The 22,001-nt window shown below is 36.8% G+C and overlaps 1 protein-coding gene and 1 long non-coding RNA gene across 9 annotated transcripts in view; one reads left to right on the top strand and one right to left on the bottom strand.

Moving 5' to 3' along the window:
* LOC114033876 overlaps nt 1-17,028 on the bottom strand; it is a 39,680-nt gene extending 22,652 nt beyond the window's left edge. For both annotated transcript variants that reach the window (XR_003568047.1, XR_003568046.1), the window contains exon 1: nt 16,935-17,028. This is a non-coding gene — a long non-coding RNA (uncharacterized LOC114033876). The remainder of the gene's footprint in view (nt 1-16,934) is intronic.
* The window catches only part of ATM (ATM serine/threonine kinase), a 123,277-nt gene that overhangs the window by 91,163 nt on the left and 10,113 nt on the right, over nt 1-22,001 (top strand). For 6 of the 7 annotated variants that reach the window (XM_027849493.1, XM_027849492.1, XM_027849491.1 and 3 more), the window contains 12 exons: nt 423-657; nt 806-973; nt 4,335-4,448; nt 5,296-5,513; nt 6,598-6,805; nt 7,766-7,879; nt 8,301-8,459; nt 9,290-9,428; nt 11,110-11,192; nt 12,391-12,531; nt 17,177-17,293; nt 21,044-21,193. In XM_027849493.1, coding sequence (XP_027705294.1) covers nt 423-657; nt 806-973; nt 4,335-4,448; nt 5,296-5,513; nt 6,598-6,805; nt 7,766-7,879; nt 8,301-8,459; nt 9,290-9,428; nt 11,110-11,192; nt 12,391-12,531; nt 17,177-17,293; nt 21,044-21,193 — 1,846 coding nt within the window. Of the gene's footprint in view, nt 1-422; nt 658-805; nt 974-4,334; nt 4,449-5,295; nt 5,514-6,597; nt 6,806-7,765; nt 7,880-8,300; nt 8,460-9,289; nt 9,429-11,109; nt 11,193-12,390; nt 12,532-17,176; nt 17,294-21,043; nt 21,194-22,001 lie in introns of those variants that run through there. The other variant, XM_027849498.1, reaches the window with a different exon arrangement.

Consider the following 22,001-nt stretch of genomic DNA (forward strand, 5'->3'; position numbering starts at 1 on the left):
TTTTTTTATATTAACTTGTGGATAGGGTTGGTAAAAATGGACTGCTGAGAAGCTTTGGAGGTTGCAAGGTAAGAGCTGGAGTGAGTGTCAGACCTGGGACACAGACATAATTTTTAATGTCATGGGTCGGTGGAAGAGGAGGAAGATACGTGAAGGGTTAAAATTGTTCAATGTAGTACATTCTTGTAAAGATAAAATATTAAAGTTGCAATTGAACATTGTACAATTGTACAAAATTGTTTTGGGACTAGTGAATTTTAAAAAAAGTGCTTACAGTAGGTGGAGCCTACTTCTCACCTGAAGAAAATGGGGTGGGGTGGAAATACACTTTCTCAACTGGTGAATCTTTGAAAGTTCCCTTTCTCAGAGGTTTTGGGATTTATCCCAAGTATATCCCAAAGTATAAAACTCTGTGCTTTCAGATCCATCACTGATAGAGAACTCACTGAAGTGTGTGGAAAGTGGTGGAAACAGTCCCAGCTTCTCAAGGACAGTGATTTTGGTTTTCAGGAGCCTATCATGGCTTTGCGTACAGTCATTCTACAGACCCTAATGGAAGAAGAAACTGAGACTTCACAAAGGGAAGGTATTAAGGATATCCTCACCAAGCACCTTGTAGAACTGTCTATATTGGCCCGGACTGCCAGAAACACACAGGTAATAAAAACTTAGAATACTTCAAGCAACTCATAGGCTTGTCCTTTTAATAGTCATAAAACTGGTGATGTTAAAGGGAGGCAGTGTTAATAGGAGAGAAAAAGGTAACAGTAAAATTTATATTCAGATGTCGCTGTTGTTGTTTCAGCTTCCTGAAAGGGCAATCTTTCAAATCAAACAGTATACTTCAGCCAGATGTGGAATCTCTGAATGGCAGCTGGAGGAAGCTCAAGTATTCTGGGCTAAAAAGGAACAGAGTCTTGCCCTAAGTATTCTAAAACAAATGATCAAGAAGCTAGATGAAAATTTTTCACAGGTTTGCTCCTTTTTTATTGACTGTTAGGAGTTTGAAAACTGGATTTTTTACATTGAAAAAGCCCCTCAGTATTATCAGACTCCTGTGATTCCTGAAGATAACATTCCGAAGTGACACACTTTTTATCTCCCCATATTAGAATGTAAACAGTTCATTCTTGTTTTGTCTCTTCTAAGTGTCTGCTCATATTTTTATTTTTATGTTTCTCTTGCCTCATTTGTTTGTATCTTTAAGTTTCCATTCAGCTCTCATCTTTTCTTCAAGGATGCTTGGAAGTCTTCTGTTTCATTAAAAGTTTATTTTTTTTCCTTTGTAGGATTATACCCAGTTTTACTGGGCAAGTTAATTTTGATTGGTAAGACTATGTCCTTTACCTTCTGGAGTATCCTATTCCAAACTCTCTGTTCTTTTGTAATAGTGGCTGCCAAATCTTCTGTAATTCTGACTAGAGCACCTTGGTCCTTGAATTCTTTTTTTCTGGGTCCTTGCAGTATTTTTTTTCTCCTAGATTTTGGAAGCTGTAGATATTGAATATGATGTTCCTGGGAGTTTACATTTTGGGGTTTCTTTCAGGAGTTGACCTGTGGATTCTTTCTATCTTTGCTTTACCTTCTGGTTCTGGTTCTAAGAACTCTGGGAAATTTTCCTTTATGACTTTTTTTTTTTTTGGAAATATAATGTCTAATCTCCTTTGTTTTTGGTCATGGCTTTCAGGTAGTCCAGTGATTCTTAAATTCACTCTTCTTTCATCTGTTTTCTAGGTCAGCTGTTTAACTATGAGGTACCTAATACTTCCTTCTGTTTTTTCTTTTTTCAGCCTTTTGACTTTGTTTTAATATTTCTTGTTATCTCATGGAGTAGTTATCTTGTGTTTGGTTCATTATAAATTTTTTTTTTTTTTTAGGCAATTGGGGTTAAGTGACTTGCCTAGGGTCACACAGCTAGTAAGTATCAAGCATTCGATCTGAGGCCGGATTTGAACTCAGGTCCTCCTGACTTCAAAGCCGGTGCTCTATCCACTACACCACTTAGCTCCCCCCCCCCCTTTTTTTTTTTGACTAGGCAATGAGATTAAGCGACTTACTCCGGGTCACACAGCTAGTAAGTGTCATGTGTCTGAGGCCAGATTTGAACTTGGGTCCTCCTGACTCCAAGGCCGGAGCTCTATTCATTTCACTTTATAATTGAAGCTACCCCCATTATAATTTTCAAGTACTCTGTTGTATCGGTGAGGTTTTGAACTTCTTGTCTTGAACTATTAATTCTCTATTCACTTCTTTCTTCCATAGCTCTCAATGGTTTTCCATTTTTTCTCCGATGTTCTCATTCCATATGTTAAAAATTTTTTTTAACTCTTTTTAAAAAACTCTTACTTCAGCTCTTCCAGGAATTCTAGTTGAACTTGTGCTCCAGCTTTGTTTTTCTTTGAAGTTCTGTTTGTAGATGTTTTGGAGCCATTCCCTTTTGGGTTTGTGTCTTGAGAACCCCAGTCACCATAATAGCTGTTTATGGAAGAATTCTTTTTTGCTTGTTTATTCTCCTCTTTGACATTGTATTAGGACCAGGTTCTCTGCATTTCTAGAAGTAATGTCTATTCTTTGGTCCATTTTGGGTCCTTTTGGGTCTTTCTGTTGCTTTCTTGGGGTATTGAATTGGAGTATCATTCTAGGATCTCAAAGATACTTCAGACTTTTCGTTGCTCCTAAAGTGATGTGATCCAAAGTGAAATGACTTCCTGGTTTGAATTCTGCAAGTTCCTGATCTGGGTTTGGGGTTGAGCAACACAACTGTTGATGTTTTTCTGTTTGCAACTCCAGACTGCTTCTGGACCCAAATACTGTCAGCCATTTGGAAAGCTGCAGGTTTAGCATGACAGAGCTGCAGACTCAGCATGACAGAGCTGCAGGCTCCCTCTGGGGCTGGGATTCTTGCCCTTATCATTCTGAGGTGGACTTCAGACTAAGTTGAGGGCTAGCTTTTTTTTCTTGTCTTTTTTTTTTTTTTTGAGGGCTAGCTTTGAGACCCTGCTCTGCCTGCTGGAGTCAGAGCCACAGAGCTATAGTCCATTTTTTTTTTTAGTGAGGCAGTTGGGGTTAAGTGACTTACCCAAGGTCACACAGCTAGTACGTGTCAAGTATTTGGTCTGAGATTGGATTTGAACTCAGGTCCTCCTGACTTCAGGGCCGGTGCTGTATCCACTGTGCCACCTAGCTGCCCCAAATTACTTCATGCTGAGGTTTCTTTTTTTTTTTTTTTGGCTAGGCAGTAGGGTTAAGTGACTTGCCCAGGGTCACACAGCTAGTAAGTATTATGTGTCTGAGGCCAGATTTGAACTCAGGTCCTCCTGAATCCAGGGCTGGTGTTCTATCCACTGCGCCACCTAGCTGCCCCTGTAGTCCATTTTTGACCCTGTTTATCTCAGTGCACAGACCGGGTCCTGAGACTACTCTTTGCCTTGGACTGGCATCCACTGGTCTATGTTGTATCTGTGACTTTGCTGTGGGTGGGGAGTGACAGATGCCAGCTGGTACTTGGTTTCTTCTTGTCCTCATGCATGGTAGGGTCTTGTTCAGTCCATGTTGGGATGCTCCAGAAAGCCATTCCTGGCTAGGCTCTGTGTGTCTCCCTGTGCTAACCTGGACTGAAAGATGACTCTCTATGTTTTTTTTTTCCTGAATTTCTTGTGAATATTCTAGGACTTTGTGGAGTAGTTGCTGGGGAGAATTTCTTTCTACTTTTCTAATCTTGAGTAGGCCTTCTGTTTGATCTTACATTACTCTTATTCACGTACTTTACATTGCAGATAAAGTAGTTTATTTCCCATTCTCTAATCTTGTCCTCCTCTTTTTCCACTTCTGTGCCTTTTTTTTCCACTGTCTCCTGACTTGGTACTGCCTTCTGTCCTCCTCTCATGTTGATCAGTTTGAACTCCTTCCCGCCCTTTAAAGCTTAACTCAGGTGCCACCTGACTCTTGAAGATTTCCTTGATTCCCTCAGCCAAAAAACAATTTATCTTCCTTGTCAACCATCATATCATTTTGTGGCTCTCCTGTCTACTTGCCAAATTCTAGTTGGTATTGTTTGTGCATGTTTTGTTTCTCCTACTAGATTATAAATTCTTTGTTGGTAGGAACTATGCTTTATTCATGTATATTCTCCACAGTGCTTGATGGAATAGGTGCCTAATAAATGTTTATTGAGTTGTACTGCATTAGGAATCCTTAACTAGGATGGCATTTTTTTGTCATATTACTTGTGGTGGTGAAGGAGAGTAATTTTGTAAGCCCATTATTTTAGTATACCCTTTTGAGTACATATGATAATTGGCTCCATTTTCTAAAAATTTCCTTCCATTGTATAGAATGACCCAGGTCTGAAACTGATATACACAGAATGTTTGAGAGTATGTGGAAACTGGTTGGCAGAAACTTGCCTAGAAAATCCCACGGTCATTATGCAGACATACCTAGAAAAGGTAAGAGTTTTTAAAATAGTTTTTGATGAGAAAGCCTAATTTTCCCAAGTGCTCTAGTTTTTAGTTTAAATCCAATACAGTGTTTTCAAAGGTATCCAGGGAGAGTTTGACGCCTTTAGAATGTACATCTGCTTTTTTTTCCCTCATTTCCATTATTTATCTACAAAGCAGTACGTGAGTGTGAAAGTAATACTAGTCTCTCTCATTCACCCAAAGCTAACTTGCTCTGTTTAGAGACCTAAAAATTTTAGCCTCTATCCAAGTTTCTGCCTTTTCTTTTCATCTAACCCACTTTGCAGATTTTTGAAGCAGAATATCAGCAGCCCTACAGTAACACTTAATTGTGTACGTTTTGTGGTACATGTCCTTTCTTTAGGATTTGCACAAAATTTAGTTTTTACATAGCTTGTAATTAATAAGTACTTTGCTAATTCTGCACATGCAAATTAAGTGTCTTATATATTTGCCCCCAGAAAGACCAGAAAATACTGTGATTTGTGTATGAAGATAGATTGGTATGAGGGAAAGCGTAATAGACTTGGGAGTTAGGAACTCTAGTTTACCCATCTTGGACCCTATTATGTAACCTGCAGGAAGTCACCTAATTTCTCTAAACTTCAGTTTCCTGTAAAATAAAGATTATATTTATACTAGTTACCTCATGGAGTTTCTGTGGAGAAAGTGCTTTGTTAGCCTTCTACAGATCTACATAAAAAGTGCTATATTCCCCAGAGTTAAGTTCATTTAACTAATATACCAATAGCCTTGATTTACTGAGTGGTTCTTTTTACTAAATATATCATTATTTGTATACATATTTGTGGATGTTAATTGGTGTTTCTTTTAGGCAGTGGAAGTTGCTGGCAGTTTTGATGGAGGGTGCAGTGATAAACTTCGGAGTGGAAAGATGAAGGCTTTCCTATCGTTGGCACGTTTTTCAGATATTCAGTATCAGAGAATTGAAAACTATATGAAATCATCAGAATTTGAAAATAAACAAGCTCTACTGAATAAGGCTAAACAGGAAGTGGGCCTTCTTAGGGAACACAAAGTCCAGACAAACAGGTAATAATTGAATAAAGAGGAACACAGTATGTTTGTGGAAGATAGGAATTTGCTTTCTTTATGACTATTTGTTTTTGAGAAGCAGTGTGCTATATTGGAAAAGAACATTGTATTTGAAGGTAGAGGATCTGGTTCAAGTCTCAGCTCTGTCACTTGAACCTTGGCCAGATCATTTCTTCTTAGTGCATTTCCCCTAGTTTTCTTTCGTAAAGTCAAGAGTTTGGGCAAGATGACTTCTGTAGCCCTCTTACCTCTGAAATATGATAATCCTCATTCTGGTACTTGAATTTGTTTTGGTGAGATGGGTTATCATGACTATTCTTTAGTTTAGAGAATTTTATTTCTAATATTGTAAATATATTTTGCAATCTGAGTGCTGTTTCTAGTAAGCTATGATTTGTTTTATGAGTGAAAAATATAAAGAAGCAGAGTAAAGATAAGTTACATTAATGTAACCAAATCCCCTCACCCGTTCATGCCCTACATCTAGTTGAAGAAATATAGAATTAAGAAAACTAGATAGCTTGGTCAGGCCACCTTCTTTTGCTTCTGTTATTCAGGGTGGTAAGGTGTTTAAGATGTTGAGTTTTCAACATTAACAATCCACATAATAATACATTTTGAGATCTATTTGTATTGATTGTTGTTTATGATTTTTGTAGTTCAGATGTTCATTCCGCAAACATTTATATTCAGCGCCTGTTCTCTATAGAACTTTGTGCTAGTCAGTAGGGAATGTGTAGTGTTGTAGATAAGACAGAAGCTTGGCCCTTACAGAGCTTAGAACTTAGTAAAGGATAAGACATAAACTCAGGTAACTGTAATAGTGATGTTATGGTAAGAGCCCTAGCTCAGAGGCGACATGACTAGGCTTGAATGTGCTTTTGCTACTTACTACCTTGTGACTTGACTGGACCAAGTCTCTTCTCTCTGGGCCTCAGTTTTCTTGTCTGTAAAATGAGGGAAATAGGTAATTCCTAAAGTCTCTTCCACCTCCCTGACCTTCTTGATAAGTATATTAGCCCAGTTGAGATTTTGTAAATGTAGTTGATTTATTGTTTTTACTTTAATTCTTCAATATTAGGTATACAGTGAAAGTTCAGAGAGAGCTAGAGCTGGATGAGTGTGCGATCCATGCATTGAGAGAGGATCGAAAACGCTTCTTGTGTAAGGCAGTTGAGAACTACATCAGCTGTTTACTAAGTGGAGAAGAACATGATATGTGGATATTTCGACTTTGTTCCCTTTGGCTTGAAAACTCTGCAGTTTCTGGAGTCAATAACATGATGAAGGTAAGATTTTCTTTTCTAGCCCTTAAGACTGGAAAGTCTAAGACTAAGGTAGGTTGGGACCACGTCTATATTTGTTTTCTGAATAGTGTAACAAACTGTCTTGCGCATGCTTGTAGTTTATGGTAATGGTGTGATTTTTGTGTGAAGATGAGAGAATTCTATGTCCTCTTCCCTGTTTTCCCAACCCATGCTCCCATCTCCACAAGAGGACTTTTCTTCCCCTCTGTGGCCTTGGAAGATGTATTTTCCTTAAAAATTTAGAATAGAAAAATCAGTTGTCATTATCCTTGAAAATCATGTTGAAGTCAGTATAAGTTTTTGTTGAAAGTCTTCGCTTTCAGTGAAAATTTCCACTTATTAAGTTTAAATGTGTACATTGTAAATCTGTTTTAAGATCAAAAGGTCTTAAAGAAATGAAAAATTTTCATGGGAAAAAAGAACATTCAGATTTAGGATCGACCCAGATTCCTATTCTATTGTAACTTTTGATAACAACATGCTTATTTTTATTAGAAAATAAAAGAAAAATGACAGCCTCATTCTGTTATTTGCTTGCCTTTTCTGTAGGCTTCCTTTGATCCATGCTTATTTAATATATAATTTCAGTGCAAATGGTGCCAAAAATTCTGATGATTCTTAATATATTTTAATTTATGACTTTAGGATCACCACTGATATAACAGTCACCAGGCATGTTATAGCAATCTGCCTAGACCCTCTCTGTCAAAGGGCTTTGAATAGAATGAGTAGTAAGGGAGAAGAGTCAAGCTACTATTAATCACTAAGTTATTATTACTCACAATGGAAAATTATGTTAAATATAAAATATTACATGTGTGTAACGTTATATATGTATGTAATATTTTAAAGCAGTTTTGAGTAGCTTTAGAATAATCTATGGGTTGGAGGTTCATAGGATTTTTTTTTTAATTAACAATTTCTGATTTTTTTCCAATATAGAAAGATGGAGTGAAGATTCCCTCATACAAGTTTCTGCCTCTCATGTACCAGCTGGCTGCTAGAATGGGAACCAAGATGATGGGAGGCCTAGGATTTCATGAAGTTCTGAATAATGTAATAATGCTTAATGCTTGAAGCCAAAAGCATTTTCTTTCTTATCACATCACCTTGATAGAGAATAAATGGCTTTCTTTATCCTGCATTAGAAGCTATTTTTTTCACTGTGGTCAGAGTATGTATTAGAACCCCATTATAACTATGTATTATAAGAAAATACACAATATGGTTAGCCCCATCTAAATTTCTCCATAAAGATGGAAACTAGATCTATTGGTCCTTTTCTGTACCTCTGCCCCTTATGTTTCCTTGAGCAGTGCATCGCGGTTTCACTCCCCTCCTCCCCAAGGGACATTACCTAATGAAGTGGAAGTCTCCATCCATGAATTTGTAGATTATTTTTTGGTTTGTTATAAACTTATGTTTCAATTTGTTCAGTCTACCCCTTGATCACTAATTATTGTTCCCTTTCCAACAGCTTATCGCTAGAATTTCACTGGATCACCCCCATCACACTTTGTTTATTATACTGGCCTTAGCAAATGCAAATAAGGATGAACTTCTAAGCAAACCAGAAGCAGCAGCAAGAAGCAGAATAACAAAAAACGCACCAAAGCAAATTTGTCAGCTTGATGAGGTAAGTAGGTAGAGACCTTTATTCATTTATCTCATCAGATGTTTTTGGACCATATGTCCAAGGTACTGAGACTTTTTATAACATGTATTTATTTGTGTTGCAGTAGGGCAGATAGTAAAGCCTGTATCATTTATAAAACAAGATTTTCCTTTTTTTTAAAAAAAGTTGTTATTGTTGCCTTGTGCCTTAGCTTCACATTCACATTTCTCCACATTCCTATGCAAAAAGCCTTCTCATAAGATTTTAAAACTAGAAAGCTATAATTGAAGTTGACTTAGCACTCAAATTGTCTTCATAATTAATATCCCCCTCCTTTTGGAGGGCATGAATTCATTGCTCTTTGACTTCATAGAATAAATATATTTTCCTCATCTTTTTTCCTTTTTCTTACCATAAAACTGTTTATAATATATTAGTTTTCTATAATTGGATTTCTTGTTATTGCTGAACCTAGTACCTTTGACAATTTGGGGAAATAGTAATTGTGACAAAATAGTAATTTTGTGGCACCAGGTCAGATTGGTGCAAGATTCCTACAAATCTTTCAAGGCACCATCTATGTTACAGTGAAGAAATTCTTGAAATTTTTCTCATACTGATAAACAGGAAAAAAAAACCAACTAATAAGATTTGAGTACCTGTAGATTATTTTTTTTTTGATAGCCTCTTTTTTGGTACTTGTTTTGTGTCTAAGGAATTATGATGGTTGTAGGTGTAGAGCTAGACTTCGGATTTAGATTATCTGTTTTGCTTCTATGCTTTCTATGTAGTTCTGGATGACTAGCTGTGTATGTTTCCACTATAACAGTCATCTTTTTAAAAAAAATTAGGATCGAATGGAGGCTGCAAACAACATAATAAGTATTATCAAAAATGGAAGAGCTAAGATGGTCAGAAATGTGGAGGCACTTTGTGATGCTTATATCACCTTAGCAAATATGGATGCCAGTCCATGGAAGGCTCAGAGAAGTATGTATTCAAAAGACCATTGGCATGGTGCAATAATTTTTTCTTCAGTTATATGTTAATAGTATACACAAGTATGCAAACATTCATAATCACATACAGTCAACCCTCAGTTATCCATACTAATGGGAAATAAAAAAGGCCCTAATAAGTGAAATCTGTAGATAACTGAAAAATATGTTCATATCCTACAAATTTGACTTTGCTATGCACTTTCTGATTTTTTCCTCTTCCCCTCATTGAGAAAGTAAGAAAAGCAAATTCCTATTACAAATATGTATAATCAAGCAAAACAGATTCTCACACTGGCCATGTCCAAAGAAATTATGTCTCAATCTACACTTGAGTCCATCACCCTTCTATTAAGAGATGGGCAGGATGTTTTAAGAGTTTTTAATAGATCTGATAATGGACAAAATAGAATCATTTGTGTCTAATCTTTTTTTTTTCTCCCAGTATCACTCTGGTACAAATATTCATGTGTAGTAAAATAAATCAAAGGTAGGAAGGAGCAAAGGACCTGGATAATCCATAAACTACTATAATCAGTTATTGAAAAATTGAAGGTTGCCAGTATTCTGATTAACAGTTTCCTGTTAGTATTTAGATGAGAGCCTTTTTAGAAATCAAATGTCAAAAAACAAAATTACAGGTTTACCCAGTCAGTAAACTTTTATTAAGCACCTACTATGTGCCAGGCACTGTGATCAAATTAGGAATTTTTAAAAAACCTCAGGGGCAGCTCGGTGGCGCAGTGGATAGAGCTCTGGCCTTGGAGTCAGGAGGACCTGAGTTCAAATCTGGCCTTAGACACTTTGACACTTAACTAGCTGTGTGACCTTGGGCAAGTCACTTAACCCCGATTGCCTAGCCAAAGAAAAAATAAAAATAAAAAAAAGCCTCATTCACTTTCTCCCCCACTCCCATTAGTGCTAAACTTTTAAGCATTAACAAAATTCGTCTTCTTCAATACTATTTTCTAAACATTTGTAGACTATTATGTTTGGTTGTATAACCTCTATTTACAGGCTTGTCATTTTCATTTTCTTTACAATCTCTTTTACCCAAATGTTATTCTTCTTTAACTGTTAAAAGGTTTCCTTTTTATCCAGAGCATCACTGTTTTCCCTAATACCAGAATGGGGATCTAGATGGGGTTTCCTTAATGATATATAGGCTCACTGCGACTTCCTTTTGCCATAATATATTGCCGTAGCATATAGGTTACACCCACGATATTGATGTACTCCTTCCACTAATGTATTAATTGGAACAATGCACCAGGCCTCTATTGTGGATGCTACTGTACATACTGTCTCAAGATTATGTTTATGCTCACAGGTGGATTCTATCCTAATTAAAAGATGGGGGGGCGGGTACGGGCATGGCAGTTAGGGTGGTAAAGGCTGAGAGCTTGAATCATTGTCATCTGAGGACCATATTATCTACTATAATCATTGGCTCCAGGTCAAGGATGACACCAGGGACAATGCTCCATCCATTCAGATTTTAGCCTAATAGAGATTGTGGTCAAGGGTTACCCTGTATAGAATTGGGGTAAAGGTTGATACATGACCACTAGAACACATCTACTATTCTTGGCTTGACTGTAGCCCCACTTCTCAAAGTTATTAATGAATCGCATAAATAGTTCTCACTAAAAATATTCTTATTTTAAATACAGAAGGGATAAATATTCCTGCAGACCAGCCCATTACTAGACTAAAGAACTTAGACGACGTTGTTGTTCCCACCATGGAATTTAAGGTAATTAGAGCTATGGTTGATGTTAATTATTTCTCTTTCAAATAATTTTGGCCTAAATTTGGGTTATTTTAAAGTGTTTTTTAATTGATCTTTACCTTACAGTGTTCTAAAGTATTTCAAGGTTTTTTCTTCCATTTTATTCTTTTACTCTACTTCCCCTTTTCATTTCATGAAAGGAGACTGTGTGGCTTGTTCCTTAACTGACGATAGGAATTTAAAATCCCTTGTGCCAGTAGCAGGCTTACTTTCAGATTTCCTAAGGAACTTCTTTTTAAATAGTGTTGTTAGTATGTTTTTAGAAACTGTTAATAAGACCTCATAGTATAGCATGTCTCTAAATAATAAAACCCCCAAATAATTAATTAATTAATAGTTCTGAATGGATAAGGATAAAAGTTATAATAAAAGTAAATGGTTTTGAATAGCCTGTGCTTATGGACAGACTGATGACCAACTATCCCATGACTAGACATTCAGGGGTAAAAATCCTTTTGTGTAAGTCCTCTTGGTGCCAGGTCATCAGAATGATAACCTGCTACTTTGGTAAATAAGTATATTGGAAGGGGAAGATAAGTTGCCCTTTTTTAGTGTACTTCTGTGCAAACTGCCTCTGAGATTATTTGGTTTGAACCTTTGGCAGCATTTTAAGTACTATTAATTAACCACTAACTAATATGTTCCTAGCTATTCCAACTATATTATCTGGCTTCATGCTTACTTGGAAAAAGCAAAATTGAATAGTACTGATTTAGAAAATTCCCCTCACTTCCTTGCAACATTTCTCTAACCTTATTTTGCCATGTTTTTTTCCCTTTTAAAAAAAGTGAGCTCCTGTTTGTTTTTCTAAAGCTATACTATAGCTTTAGAAGCTAAAACTATAATGAGTAAAAAATAACACTAGATTATATATAGACTTCAATTTGAGATTACTTTTTAGTGATAAAAGTAGACTTTTTATGGTATCTCTTTATAACTAATTAAAACTCTCCTATTCTATTCTTTTAACCAGGTGAGACAGGACAGTGGCTATCCAAGTTGTCCTTAGCAGTTGACATTTTCATGTAGCCAAATGCCACAACTTTTCTTGTTTGATATTAAAACCAAATTTTTTTTTTTTACTGGTAATAGATAACCTTATTTTTTGGTTTATTAATATTGTGAATCTTATCTCTTAACTCTTGTGTTTGAATCTTTCTAGGTTGACCCTACAGGGGAATATGAAAATCTGGTGACTATACAGTCATTCAGGCAAGAGTTTCGTTTAGCAGGAGGCCTGAATCTACCTAAAATAATAGATTGTGTAGGGTCAGATGGCAGAGAGAGGAGACAGCTTGTCAAGGTAGGTTCGTTGATTTCTGCATTATTACAGCATCCTAGTATTAGGAAGGGACTTTAGAGATCACCTAGCCCAACCTGTACCTAAAAATGAATCTTTAGGACAAGAAGTTGTCTAGCTTTCCCTTTAAAAACTTCAGTGAAAAGGAACTCATCTCCTTCCCCAACTGTTCATTCCACTTTGAGGCCTTTATAATCATTAGGAAAGTTTTCCTTATTTTAACTGAGTATCAATCCATCAAATATGACTACATGGTTTAAGTCTGGGCTATTTGAGAATGATCATGGCATCCAAAGAAATAAGGAAAGTAGGAAGAGATTCAGGTGTGGAAGGAGTATAATGAGTTCAGCTTTAGGCATATTAAGTTTGAGATACCAAGATTCTAGTGTGAATATTTAGTCTAGCAGTAATTTGAAAGCATAAGATTGAAGTTCTGAGAAGTTGGGAATAGAGATAAAGATTTAGAAGTTATCTGCATAGAAGTAATAATTAAAGTCATGTGTTGGGATAGAGATTACTAAGGAAAAGAGTGGAGAGAAAAGATCAAAGGAAGCTTGTGGGGATACCTGCACCCAGGGCTAGGAAAAGGAACCAGTGCAGGAAACAAAGAAGGATTGGAGAGGGCAGGAGGGAAGGAAGGGAGGGAAGAGAAGAGGAAAAAAGGAAGGAAGGAAAGGAATGGAAAGAAAGAAGGAAATATCTCATTTGATCCTTACAACCCTGGGAGGTAGATACTATCCCTGTTTTACAGTTAAAATAATTGAGGCAAATAGTTAAATGATTTGCCCAGGGTCACACAACATGTAAGTATTTCAGGCAGTATTTGAATTTAGATCTTCCTGACTTCAGCCCCACCACTTTTGTCTGTTGTGGTGCTTAGCTCTAAGAAGACAGAAAAAGCAATGAAAGACCAGTGTCTAATTTAGAGCTCTTTCAACAATTTGAAATAAGCAATTATAGTAGAGTGAGGAAGGAAGCAGATTATAAAGGGTTGAGCAGTAAGTGGTAACCATTAGAATAGACCAGTGGTGTCAAACTCAAATAGATATTGTTCCTACTGGCTGCATATTGACTTATAAACCCACAAATTAACATCATCTGTGTTTTACTTTATTTTTATTTATTTTGTTAAACATTGCCCAATTATATTTTAATTTGGTTTGGCAGCACTCAAGGATTTTGCTGTCTATTGAAAATAGTACCAGGTCTGTAGTCAGGTTCAGAGTCTGAGTTCAACTATCAGCTCTGTTTCTTAGTATGTGTTTCACCTTGGCAAGTCATCTGACTTCCCTAGGCTTCAGTTTTCTCATCCGTAAAATGAGGGTAGTAGACTAGCATCTGGAATTCCTTCTAACTCTAGATCTCTGATCCCATGAGCTTGTTAATCGTAGGGTCATACTAGCACAGATTATCTTTGGCAAGGTAAATAACCACCTCATCTTCTGGGATTAGAGGGAAGGTGAAAAAAATGGGAGAAGACATAGAAAGGTTTTGTGGTATAATGATGAGGAGAGAACTCAAGCTAAATGGCTTCATTTTTTTCAGTAACATAGAAGTGAGGTCTTCTCCTGAGACTGTGGAGAATGCCTGTACACGTCAATATGATATAAATAAGTAGATTGCTTTCGAATTTCTCCATCATCCTAGTCATTCCTCCTGACACTTTCTAGTTTGTTAATGATCTTTTTAAAAGGTTGTACTGAAAAATGGAAACAGTATTCCTGGCGTGGAACTTTCATCTCTCTCGTTCTGGACAGTTCTATTAACATAGCCCAAGGTTGCATTAGCTTTTTTTTTTTTTTTTTGAGTTTTGTTGCCTTTTGTTTTTACGTCAGTCATTTCTTGTTACTTTATACAACCTCTTCCCAGTGAACCCTCCCTTACACCACTTTAAAAAAAAATTAAGCAAAATTAACACATTGAGAATATCTGATGGCATGTGCAGAATTCCACACAGGAAGCACTGTGGCACTTTGGAAGGAGTGCTCTGAAGTAAGAGGCCCATGGGTTCAGGAGCTCCCCCGTTGCTGTTTACCTGCATGTAAGGCAGCCTCCTTGGACCTCAGGATGGTCCTTTGAAAAATCTGTTAAACAAGGAGTTAGACTGGAGGCCTTGGAGGTGTCTTCTAGTTCTAGCTCTACAATCCTGTGCCTGAGAAGTATTCTTCATCACCCATTCTCTTGGGCCACTATTGTTCCTTAAGATTTATCAGGGCTGGTTGCCTCTCAGTGTTTGTATTTACTCTATTGTAGTAATAATGAATGTTGTCCCAGTTTTGTTCCCCACTACAGCAATTCATCTTCCCAAGCTCCTCTAAATTGTGTTTCTTATGGCCATAGTAAATGCTGTCACATTCATCTTCTGCAGCTTGTTTTGCTATTCCCCAATCAGTGGGTACCCACTTGATTTCTTGTTTTCTCAAGTTCATCTTTTTGCCTGCCGTGTCACCCTGTTGACTCAGATTAAGTTTATAGTTCACTTAAAAGGCCCCAGGTCCTTCTCACATGAATTGTTGCCTAGCCATCCCCCATCTTAAACTTGTGCAACTGATTTTTTTTAAACTCAAGTGAAGTACTTTACCTTTAGCTCTAGTAAATTTCGTTTATTAGATTCTACCCCTTGTTTAGCCCGTTAAAGCACTTTGCAATTTCGGTTCTCTCATCAAACTAATCTTCCCAGATTTGGATCATACACATATTTGATAAGCGTGCCATCATCTATCAGTATTTTCAAGTCCATGATACAAAAGTCATGACACTTGGAGTGAGTCTTCTTCCCAATCCTTTGGCTACTTATTTTTGTTTATGTGGGAAGGGAGAAAGGGTTTCTAGGGGGAATAAGTGATTTAAGTGCCTACTTTGTGCCAAGCACTGGTAATAAATGCTAAAAAGTCAAAGACAAAAATTATACAGTGCCAAGTGACTTGCCCAGGGTCACACAGCTAGTAAGTGTCAAGTGTCTGAGGCCAGATTTGAACTTAGGTCCTCATGACTGCAAGACTGGTGCTCTATCAACTGCGCCACCTGGCTCCCCCAACAGTCCCTGTTCTTAAGGTGTTTACATTCTGTCAGTAGAGTGAACAGATAATTAAATAATATTTGCAAAGTATATGCAAAAATAAACAAAAAGTAATTTGGGAGGGACAAGCCAGGACAAATAACTGGAGAGATTCTGGCAGAAAGTGGCACTTGGAGGTTTTGAAGGAAACAAGGAATTAGAAGAAGCAGAGATGAGGGGAGATAGAGAAGGTGTATTCCAGGCATAGGAGCAGCTGGTGCAGAGGTTTGTAGAGGGGGATTGAGAGTCACATGTAGGGAACCTGCAATCAGACCAGTGTGGTTGACCCTCAAAGTAGGGGAAGGGGAAGAATGTATTAATAAACTTGGAAAGGAAGGTGATTTGTTTAAAGCTCTTCTTTTAATATGTCTTTCCAGGATGATTATACATTGTGCATTTTATATTCCAATCAAATCAGCATATTTGCTGTCCTATTATATGCTGTTCCATTTCCCACTTCTGTGGCTTTGCACAGGCTATCCCTATTTTTGGAACATTTTCCCTCCTCAGTCCAACTTTCACAGCACCTCGCTCTTTCTCTGTAAGGCTCAATCCAAGTAACCACGGCTTGTTCTTTTAGGTTGAGCCTCATTCCCATGAAATGACTTTGTACACATTTTCTATGCCTTTATTCTTATGCTTAAATACAGATAAGAATGCAGATTCTTTGCTTGCAGGGACTGTTTGGTTTTTGTCTTTGTATCCCTAGACCTAGCACCATCCCTGGTAGGCTGTTTAAGTAAATGCTTATTGAGTTGAATTGCTCAACTTCTTATTTGGAGTTTTTTGTTGTTTTTTTTTTTTTCCAATTATCAAGGCAGCATGAAGGCTGAGTTAGCATATTTGGAGAATTGATGTACCTTTTTTTGTGTGTGGAAATAGATTACGATAATTGTTTTTGTAGGCTTCCAAAAGACCTCAGTTGTATTAGCTGGCTAATGAAGCTACTAGACACTGTTACCATGTCTCCCACAGGAAAGCACGATGGTATAATAAGGAGAAGAAAAAAAGCAGACTTCATGTTCAGGTTTTAAGTGGTCCAAAACATTTTTTAAATTATGTGCTCTTGAATTCATATCAAGAGTCCTTCTTCATTTGTGGAAGATTCCAGAAGGTGGCAATTACCACCCTTTCCAAGCTAATAGAAACTCCCTAGAGTCTGACAAAGCTAAGGAGAATTAGAGGTCAGCCCGACATCTGTTTAATTTTTGAGTACTCAATATTGTACCTATGAAATATGTACCTCTCAGTCTTATTTTCAGAAATTTCTAGTAGTTAATTAGCAAGGACAAGGGAGGGAGAAAATGGTTGTTTGAGGTTTTTTGTTTGTTTTAAAGTACATGCCTACCTTAAATGGTAGTCTATTCTGGAAAAGATGGCATTCAATGTCAGTTACTTGAAGAACTCAGGCCAATTTTTTCATCTCTCATAAGGAACATCATTTTTCTGTTCTCTTGCTAAAAAGAAAATGTTATACTTCTTAAATAAGAAAATAAGTATACAATTAAATAAAATTTAAAAAAGAAAAATAAATAAGTAGAAAAGAGGAAAGAAAATAATTATAATATGTTGTGCTTGTTTTTTCTAAAGGGTCGAGATGACCTGCGTCAAGATGCAGTGATGCAGCAAGTTTTCCAGATGTGTAATATGTTACTCCAGAGAAACGCTGATACAAGAAAGAGAAAATTGACCATTTGCACATATAAGGTAAAAGTTTTACTTTACCGCGACAGGTATGCTAGATGTCATTTTCATATAATATAGATTTCTTTGGCTTTTTTAAAAAAAATTAATCACTGAAAATAACGATAGTTAATCATTAAGAGGAAATAATCTGATTTATCACCCTCTGCCTTATTTTGCCTATGTCTTAAAGCATGTGTGCCATTTTATTTGTAAACTATTTATGTTTTCCGTTGATGTTTTCTCAGCACTTATCCCACTTTGGCCTCTCTGCAGCTTTTTATACTATTGGCCTCCTTCTGGATATTCTATTCTCCTTTGGCTTCATTGGCATAGCTCTTTCCCAATCTTCTTCCTGCCTTTGCAAAGTCTTTTCTCTTTTCTCTCTCCCATAGGTTTAATTATCACCCATAAATAACTTCTCTAATGATAGCTACAGGTTTAATCTTTCTCCTGTAGTCCTATATTACCAACTGTTTTTTGAACATCTCCACCAAGTTCCCCATTTGGCATTTCAAACTCAACATACCTCACAGCAGAACTCATCTTCTTCTATAAAACTTCTCATTATCTTCTTCTGTTGGACTCATTATCTTCTATAAAACTTCATCTGAAAAACTTCCTCTAAACTTGGCTATTTCTGTTAAATACACTTCAGTCACTTAGGTTTGCAAAAATCGAGTCATTTTTGACTCCCTTCTCTCTCCCCCTTCCTCACCCTCAGATCGAATTAGTTGCCGAATCTTGCCTGTTTCCACAACATTGGTCACACCTGTTCTTTCATTTCATGCTGCCACTAACCCTGCACTGGCTCCTTATGTTTCCTGGACTATTGCAATTTCTGTGTTCTTCAGTGACCTTAACAACAGGTGCTTAATAAATGCATTGAATAAATGTTCATAGATTATACAGTGTTAAAGTTGGAAATCACTTAATCTGTTCATTTTACAAGTGATGAAACTGAAGTACAGGGAAAGAAAGAGACTTCACCAAATTCTTACAGCCTGCTAGTAATTCAACCAGAGCTAGAATTCTTTTTCCTTCCCTCTTAGTTAAATATTTTCTCTCTTGCAGAACACAGCTTCCTTATGACAATCATTCATACCAAATAGACACCACCCTTATCTGACTCCTAACATTCAGTTCTTCATCACCAGCTGTTGCCTGGATATCTCTCTCCATCTCAAAACTAAACATGTCCAAAATGTAACTAACTAACCTGTTTTCCTAATGTCTCTGTTTCTGTCTTGGTGACTTCCATTCTTCTATTCATGTAGATTTGTAACTTCCAAGTCATCCTTGACTTTTCCCTCTCTCTTACTCTCATATACAATCAGTTCCCAAATCTTTGCCAATTATCAGTTCTCCCTCCACAAAAAGTCTTACATCTGACCCCTTTTTTTCCACTCAAAACACTATAGTTAAAGTCCTCATTACCCCTCAGTTAGGCTATTGCAGCATCCTCCTAATTAATCTTCCTTACCTCCATTCTTCCCTGTCATTCATATTACACATAACTACTAAATTGATATTCTTCAAGTATAGGTCTAATCAGTCTCATTCTTAGGAAACTTCAGTGATTCTCAGTTTGCTGGAAGAGAAAACACAAATACCTCCTTTGTCATTTAAAACCCTTAACAGTCTAACTTCTGCATATTTTTTTTTCCTTTTAAAAATGTTTTATTGATTACTTTTGTCTTCATATTAGAGGCATTTTTTTGAACCTGCTCCTTCCTCTATCCTGTGCTGCACCCCCAGAAGCTTCCCTTTTAAAAAAAAAAAAAAAGCAAGCTGAACTATCCAGTATGACTTCATCTGAAAATCAATAAGCTGTTATTAAGGACCCACTGTGTATCAGACAGTTGTTGCTAAGGTTACAGTTAGAAAAGTGTGATAGTCCCTGCCCTGAAGGAGCTTATATTCTCCTAGGGAGATGAAACATTTTCACAGGAAAGTGAATGTAAGGTATACACCAAGTAAATGCACAGTGATTTTGGCACAGGGGGAGCCAAGATAGTTTGTAATGACCAAGTGTAAGGGAGCTTTGATTAAGGAAGACTGATTCTTAACTACAGGTATCCTAAATGGAGCCAGCCATCCATAGGACTGGAAATTGTTACTTTCTTCTCAGGTGCAGTGTATGCAGCATTCTGCCATAGTGGTCCCTGTCTTCTAATACCGAGGCTAGAAGTATATTTAATATTTCTTATTGTTTGGGACCATTGCTAGTTTTTTCAGCTACTTAAGAGTTGGATTTCCTTACTCAAAGTGTTTTCATTGTGTATATATAGTATGTTTTGAGTTTTGCTTATTTCATTCTGTGTCAATTCTTGCAGATGTTTCCATGTTTCTCAGAATTCTTCATAGTCATTATTTTCCATGAAATAAAATTCCATTATATTCATTACTGTAGTTGTTTTGTTTTTCAGCCATTCTCTAGTCAGTGAGCACCCATTTTATATTTACTTCTTGGCTGCCTCAGTGAATATCTTGGGCCTCTTTTTTTTTTTTGGTCTTTGACTCCATTGTAGTATGTGGACAGTAGTAAGACTGACGGGTCCAAGGGAGGGGATATTTTAGTCATTTTCCTTCCATAAAATTCCAAACTGATATCCAGAAGAGTTATATAGTTTCACAGTTCTACCAACAGTGTATTAGTATGCATTGCTTCTCATAGCTCACATTAACTGTTAATGTTTTTTTCCAGTTTGGAGATTGGAACCTCAGAGTTTTATTTGGATTTATCTTGCAGTTGGAGCATGTTGTTAAATGGTTGTTTAGAGTTTGCCATTCTTTTGAAGGCCATTCATGTCCTTTGGCCACTTATCTATTAGGGAATGACTCTTGGTGCTATAGATTTGGCATTTCTCTATGTGTTTTGGATATCAAATTATTATCAATGATATTTGATGCAAATATTTTCCCCATTTAACTTCTCTTAGTCTGTTTTCATTAGTTCTTTATGCAAATACTTTTTAAATTTTATGTAATAGAAACTGGCTTTTTGCTTTTTATAGTTTCTTCTATCCATCGTTTGAGTAAGAATTCCCTTCCTGGCCAAAGTTATGAAAGATACTTTCATTCAACTCTAATTTTTTTTCATATTGGGGCTGTTTTCTGATCCCGAATTCATTTTAAGTTTGTTGTAGTGTATGAGATAAGATATTGGTTCAGACTTAATTTTTGTCATACTCTATTCCAATCTTTCTGGCAGTTATTGTCAAAAAGGGAATCCTTCCCCAAGTAATTCATGTTCCCGAGTGTGTCAAACACTGGTCTGCTTATTTTGATTGCTTTCTTTTCTCATTTATTTAGTCTGTTCCACTGATCTCCTTTTCTTTTCTTTTTTTTTTCATTAGCACCACATAGTTTTGCTGATTACGACTTCATTATGGTTTTTATAAGATTCTCAGATCTAGTGGCAACCTCAGAGCCCATTTAGAACAACAATCTCATTAAATAGTTGAGAAAACTGAGGCCTGGCCAGTTTAAGTAATTTGGTCAAGGTCTTACAGATAGTATGCATCCAAGGTGAGTTTTGAACCTCAGAGTCAGCACTGTACCGCTCTTCATCTCACCTAGAAATTGTACACACAGACATTGTCACTGTGTTGACTAGTTTTGTAAACTTATCACTGTATCATTTTTGCCAGAGAGTCTACAAAGCTTCTACAGAATGTTCCACAGGGAGTTTCATAGCTGAACTTTAATTATGTTACCTATTTCTCAATAGTGCCTTACCATATGTAAAAGATACTTCTTCTGCAACCATAGGTAGTTCCCCTTTCTCAGCGAAGCGGCGTCCTTGAATGGTGTACGGGGACAGTGCCCATTGGTGAATTTCTTGTTAATAATGAAGATGGAGCTCATAAAAGATATAGGCCAAAGGACTTTAGTACTTATCAATGCCAAAAGAAAATGATGGTAAGTCACAATCATAGAATCAGATATCATTTTAAGATTGCCTTGTAGTACATTTCAAACATTGATATTTGTATTAAAAATGTTTTGATATACAAAGTACCTTCAGATATGTGACATCACAATGAAAATGTCTGTGTATGACAATAAAGTAAGGTAAGGTTGATTCTTAAGTTTTACAAAGCACCAAGAGGCACCATGGTCCAGTGGGTGGAGGGCTTTCTTTAGAGTCAGCAAGACCTGGGTCCATATCTTGTGCTTAACAAATTTTAGCTCCATTACCTAATTTTCCATTAACTTTGGAAACTTTCCAACGCTTTCAGCTATAAATGAATTGCTAATTGGCTTTCATGGAAGGAGTTCCTGCATTGAGTGTTGCACTCCACTGATGAAATCACGGGTCCAGACTCTTATCTGCCACCAAAAGAAACACAATACCAACGTTAACCAGCCAAGAAGGCTTTTAGTTGAAACTGGAAGCTTTTAACCTCTTGCGTGTCATGGGCCCCTTTTGCAGTCTGGTGAAGTGTGTGGACCCCTTTTCAGAATAATATTTGTAAATTCACAGAATAAAATACATATGATTACAAAGTTATATTGAAATAGTTATCAGAATATCAAACAGACAAGTTCTTAGACTCTAGGTTAAGAACTTGTGGTTTAAACTCTGTTCCTGTCTCAGGTCCTAGTCAGTACCTCATCCTTAGCCCCCTAGGCACTTGGTAGCTTGGCCCTTCATTTTTTTGGCTTTGATTTGGTAGAAGGAAAAGTTGATGGATAGAAGTTGTCAGGAAGACATGTGAGCAGAGTA

Source organism: Vombatus ursinus, unplaced genomic scaffold (genome assembly GCF_900497805.2).
Source record: "Vombatus ursinus unplaced genomic scaffold, bare-nosed wombat genome assembly UNPS02007612.1, whole genome shotgun sequence".
NCBI lineage: Eukaryota > Metazoa > Chordata > Mammalia > Diprotodontia > Vombatidae > Vombatus > Vombatus ursinus.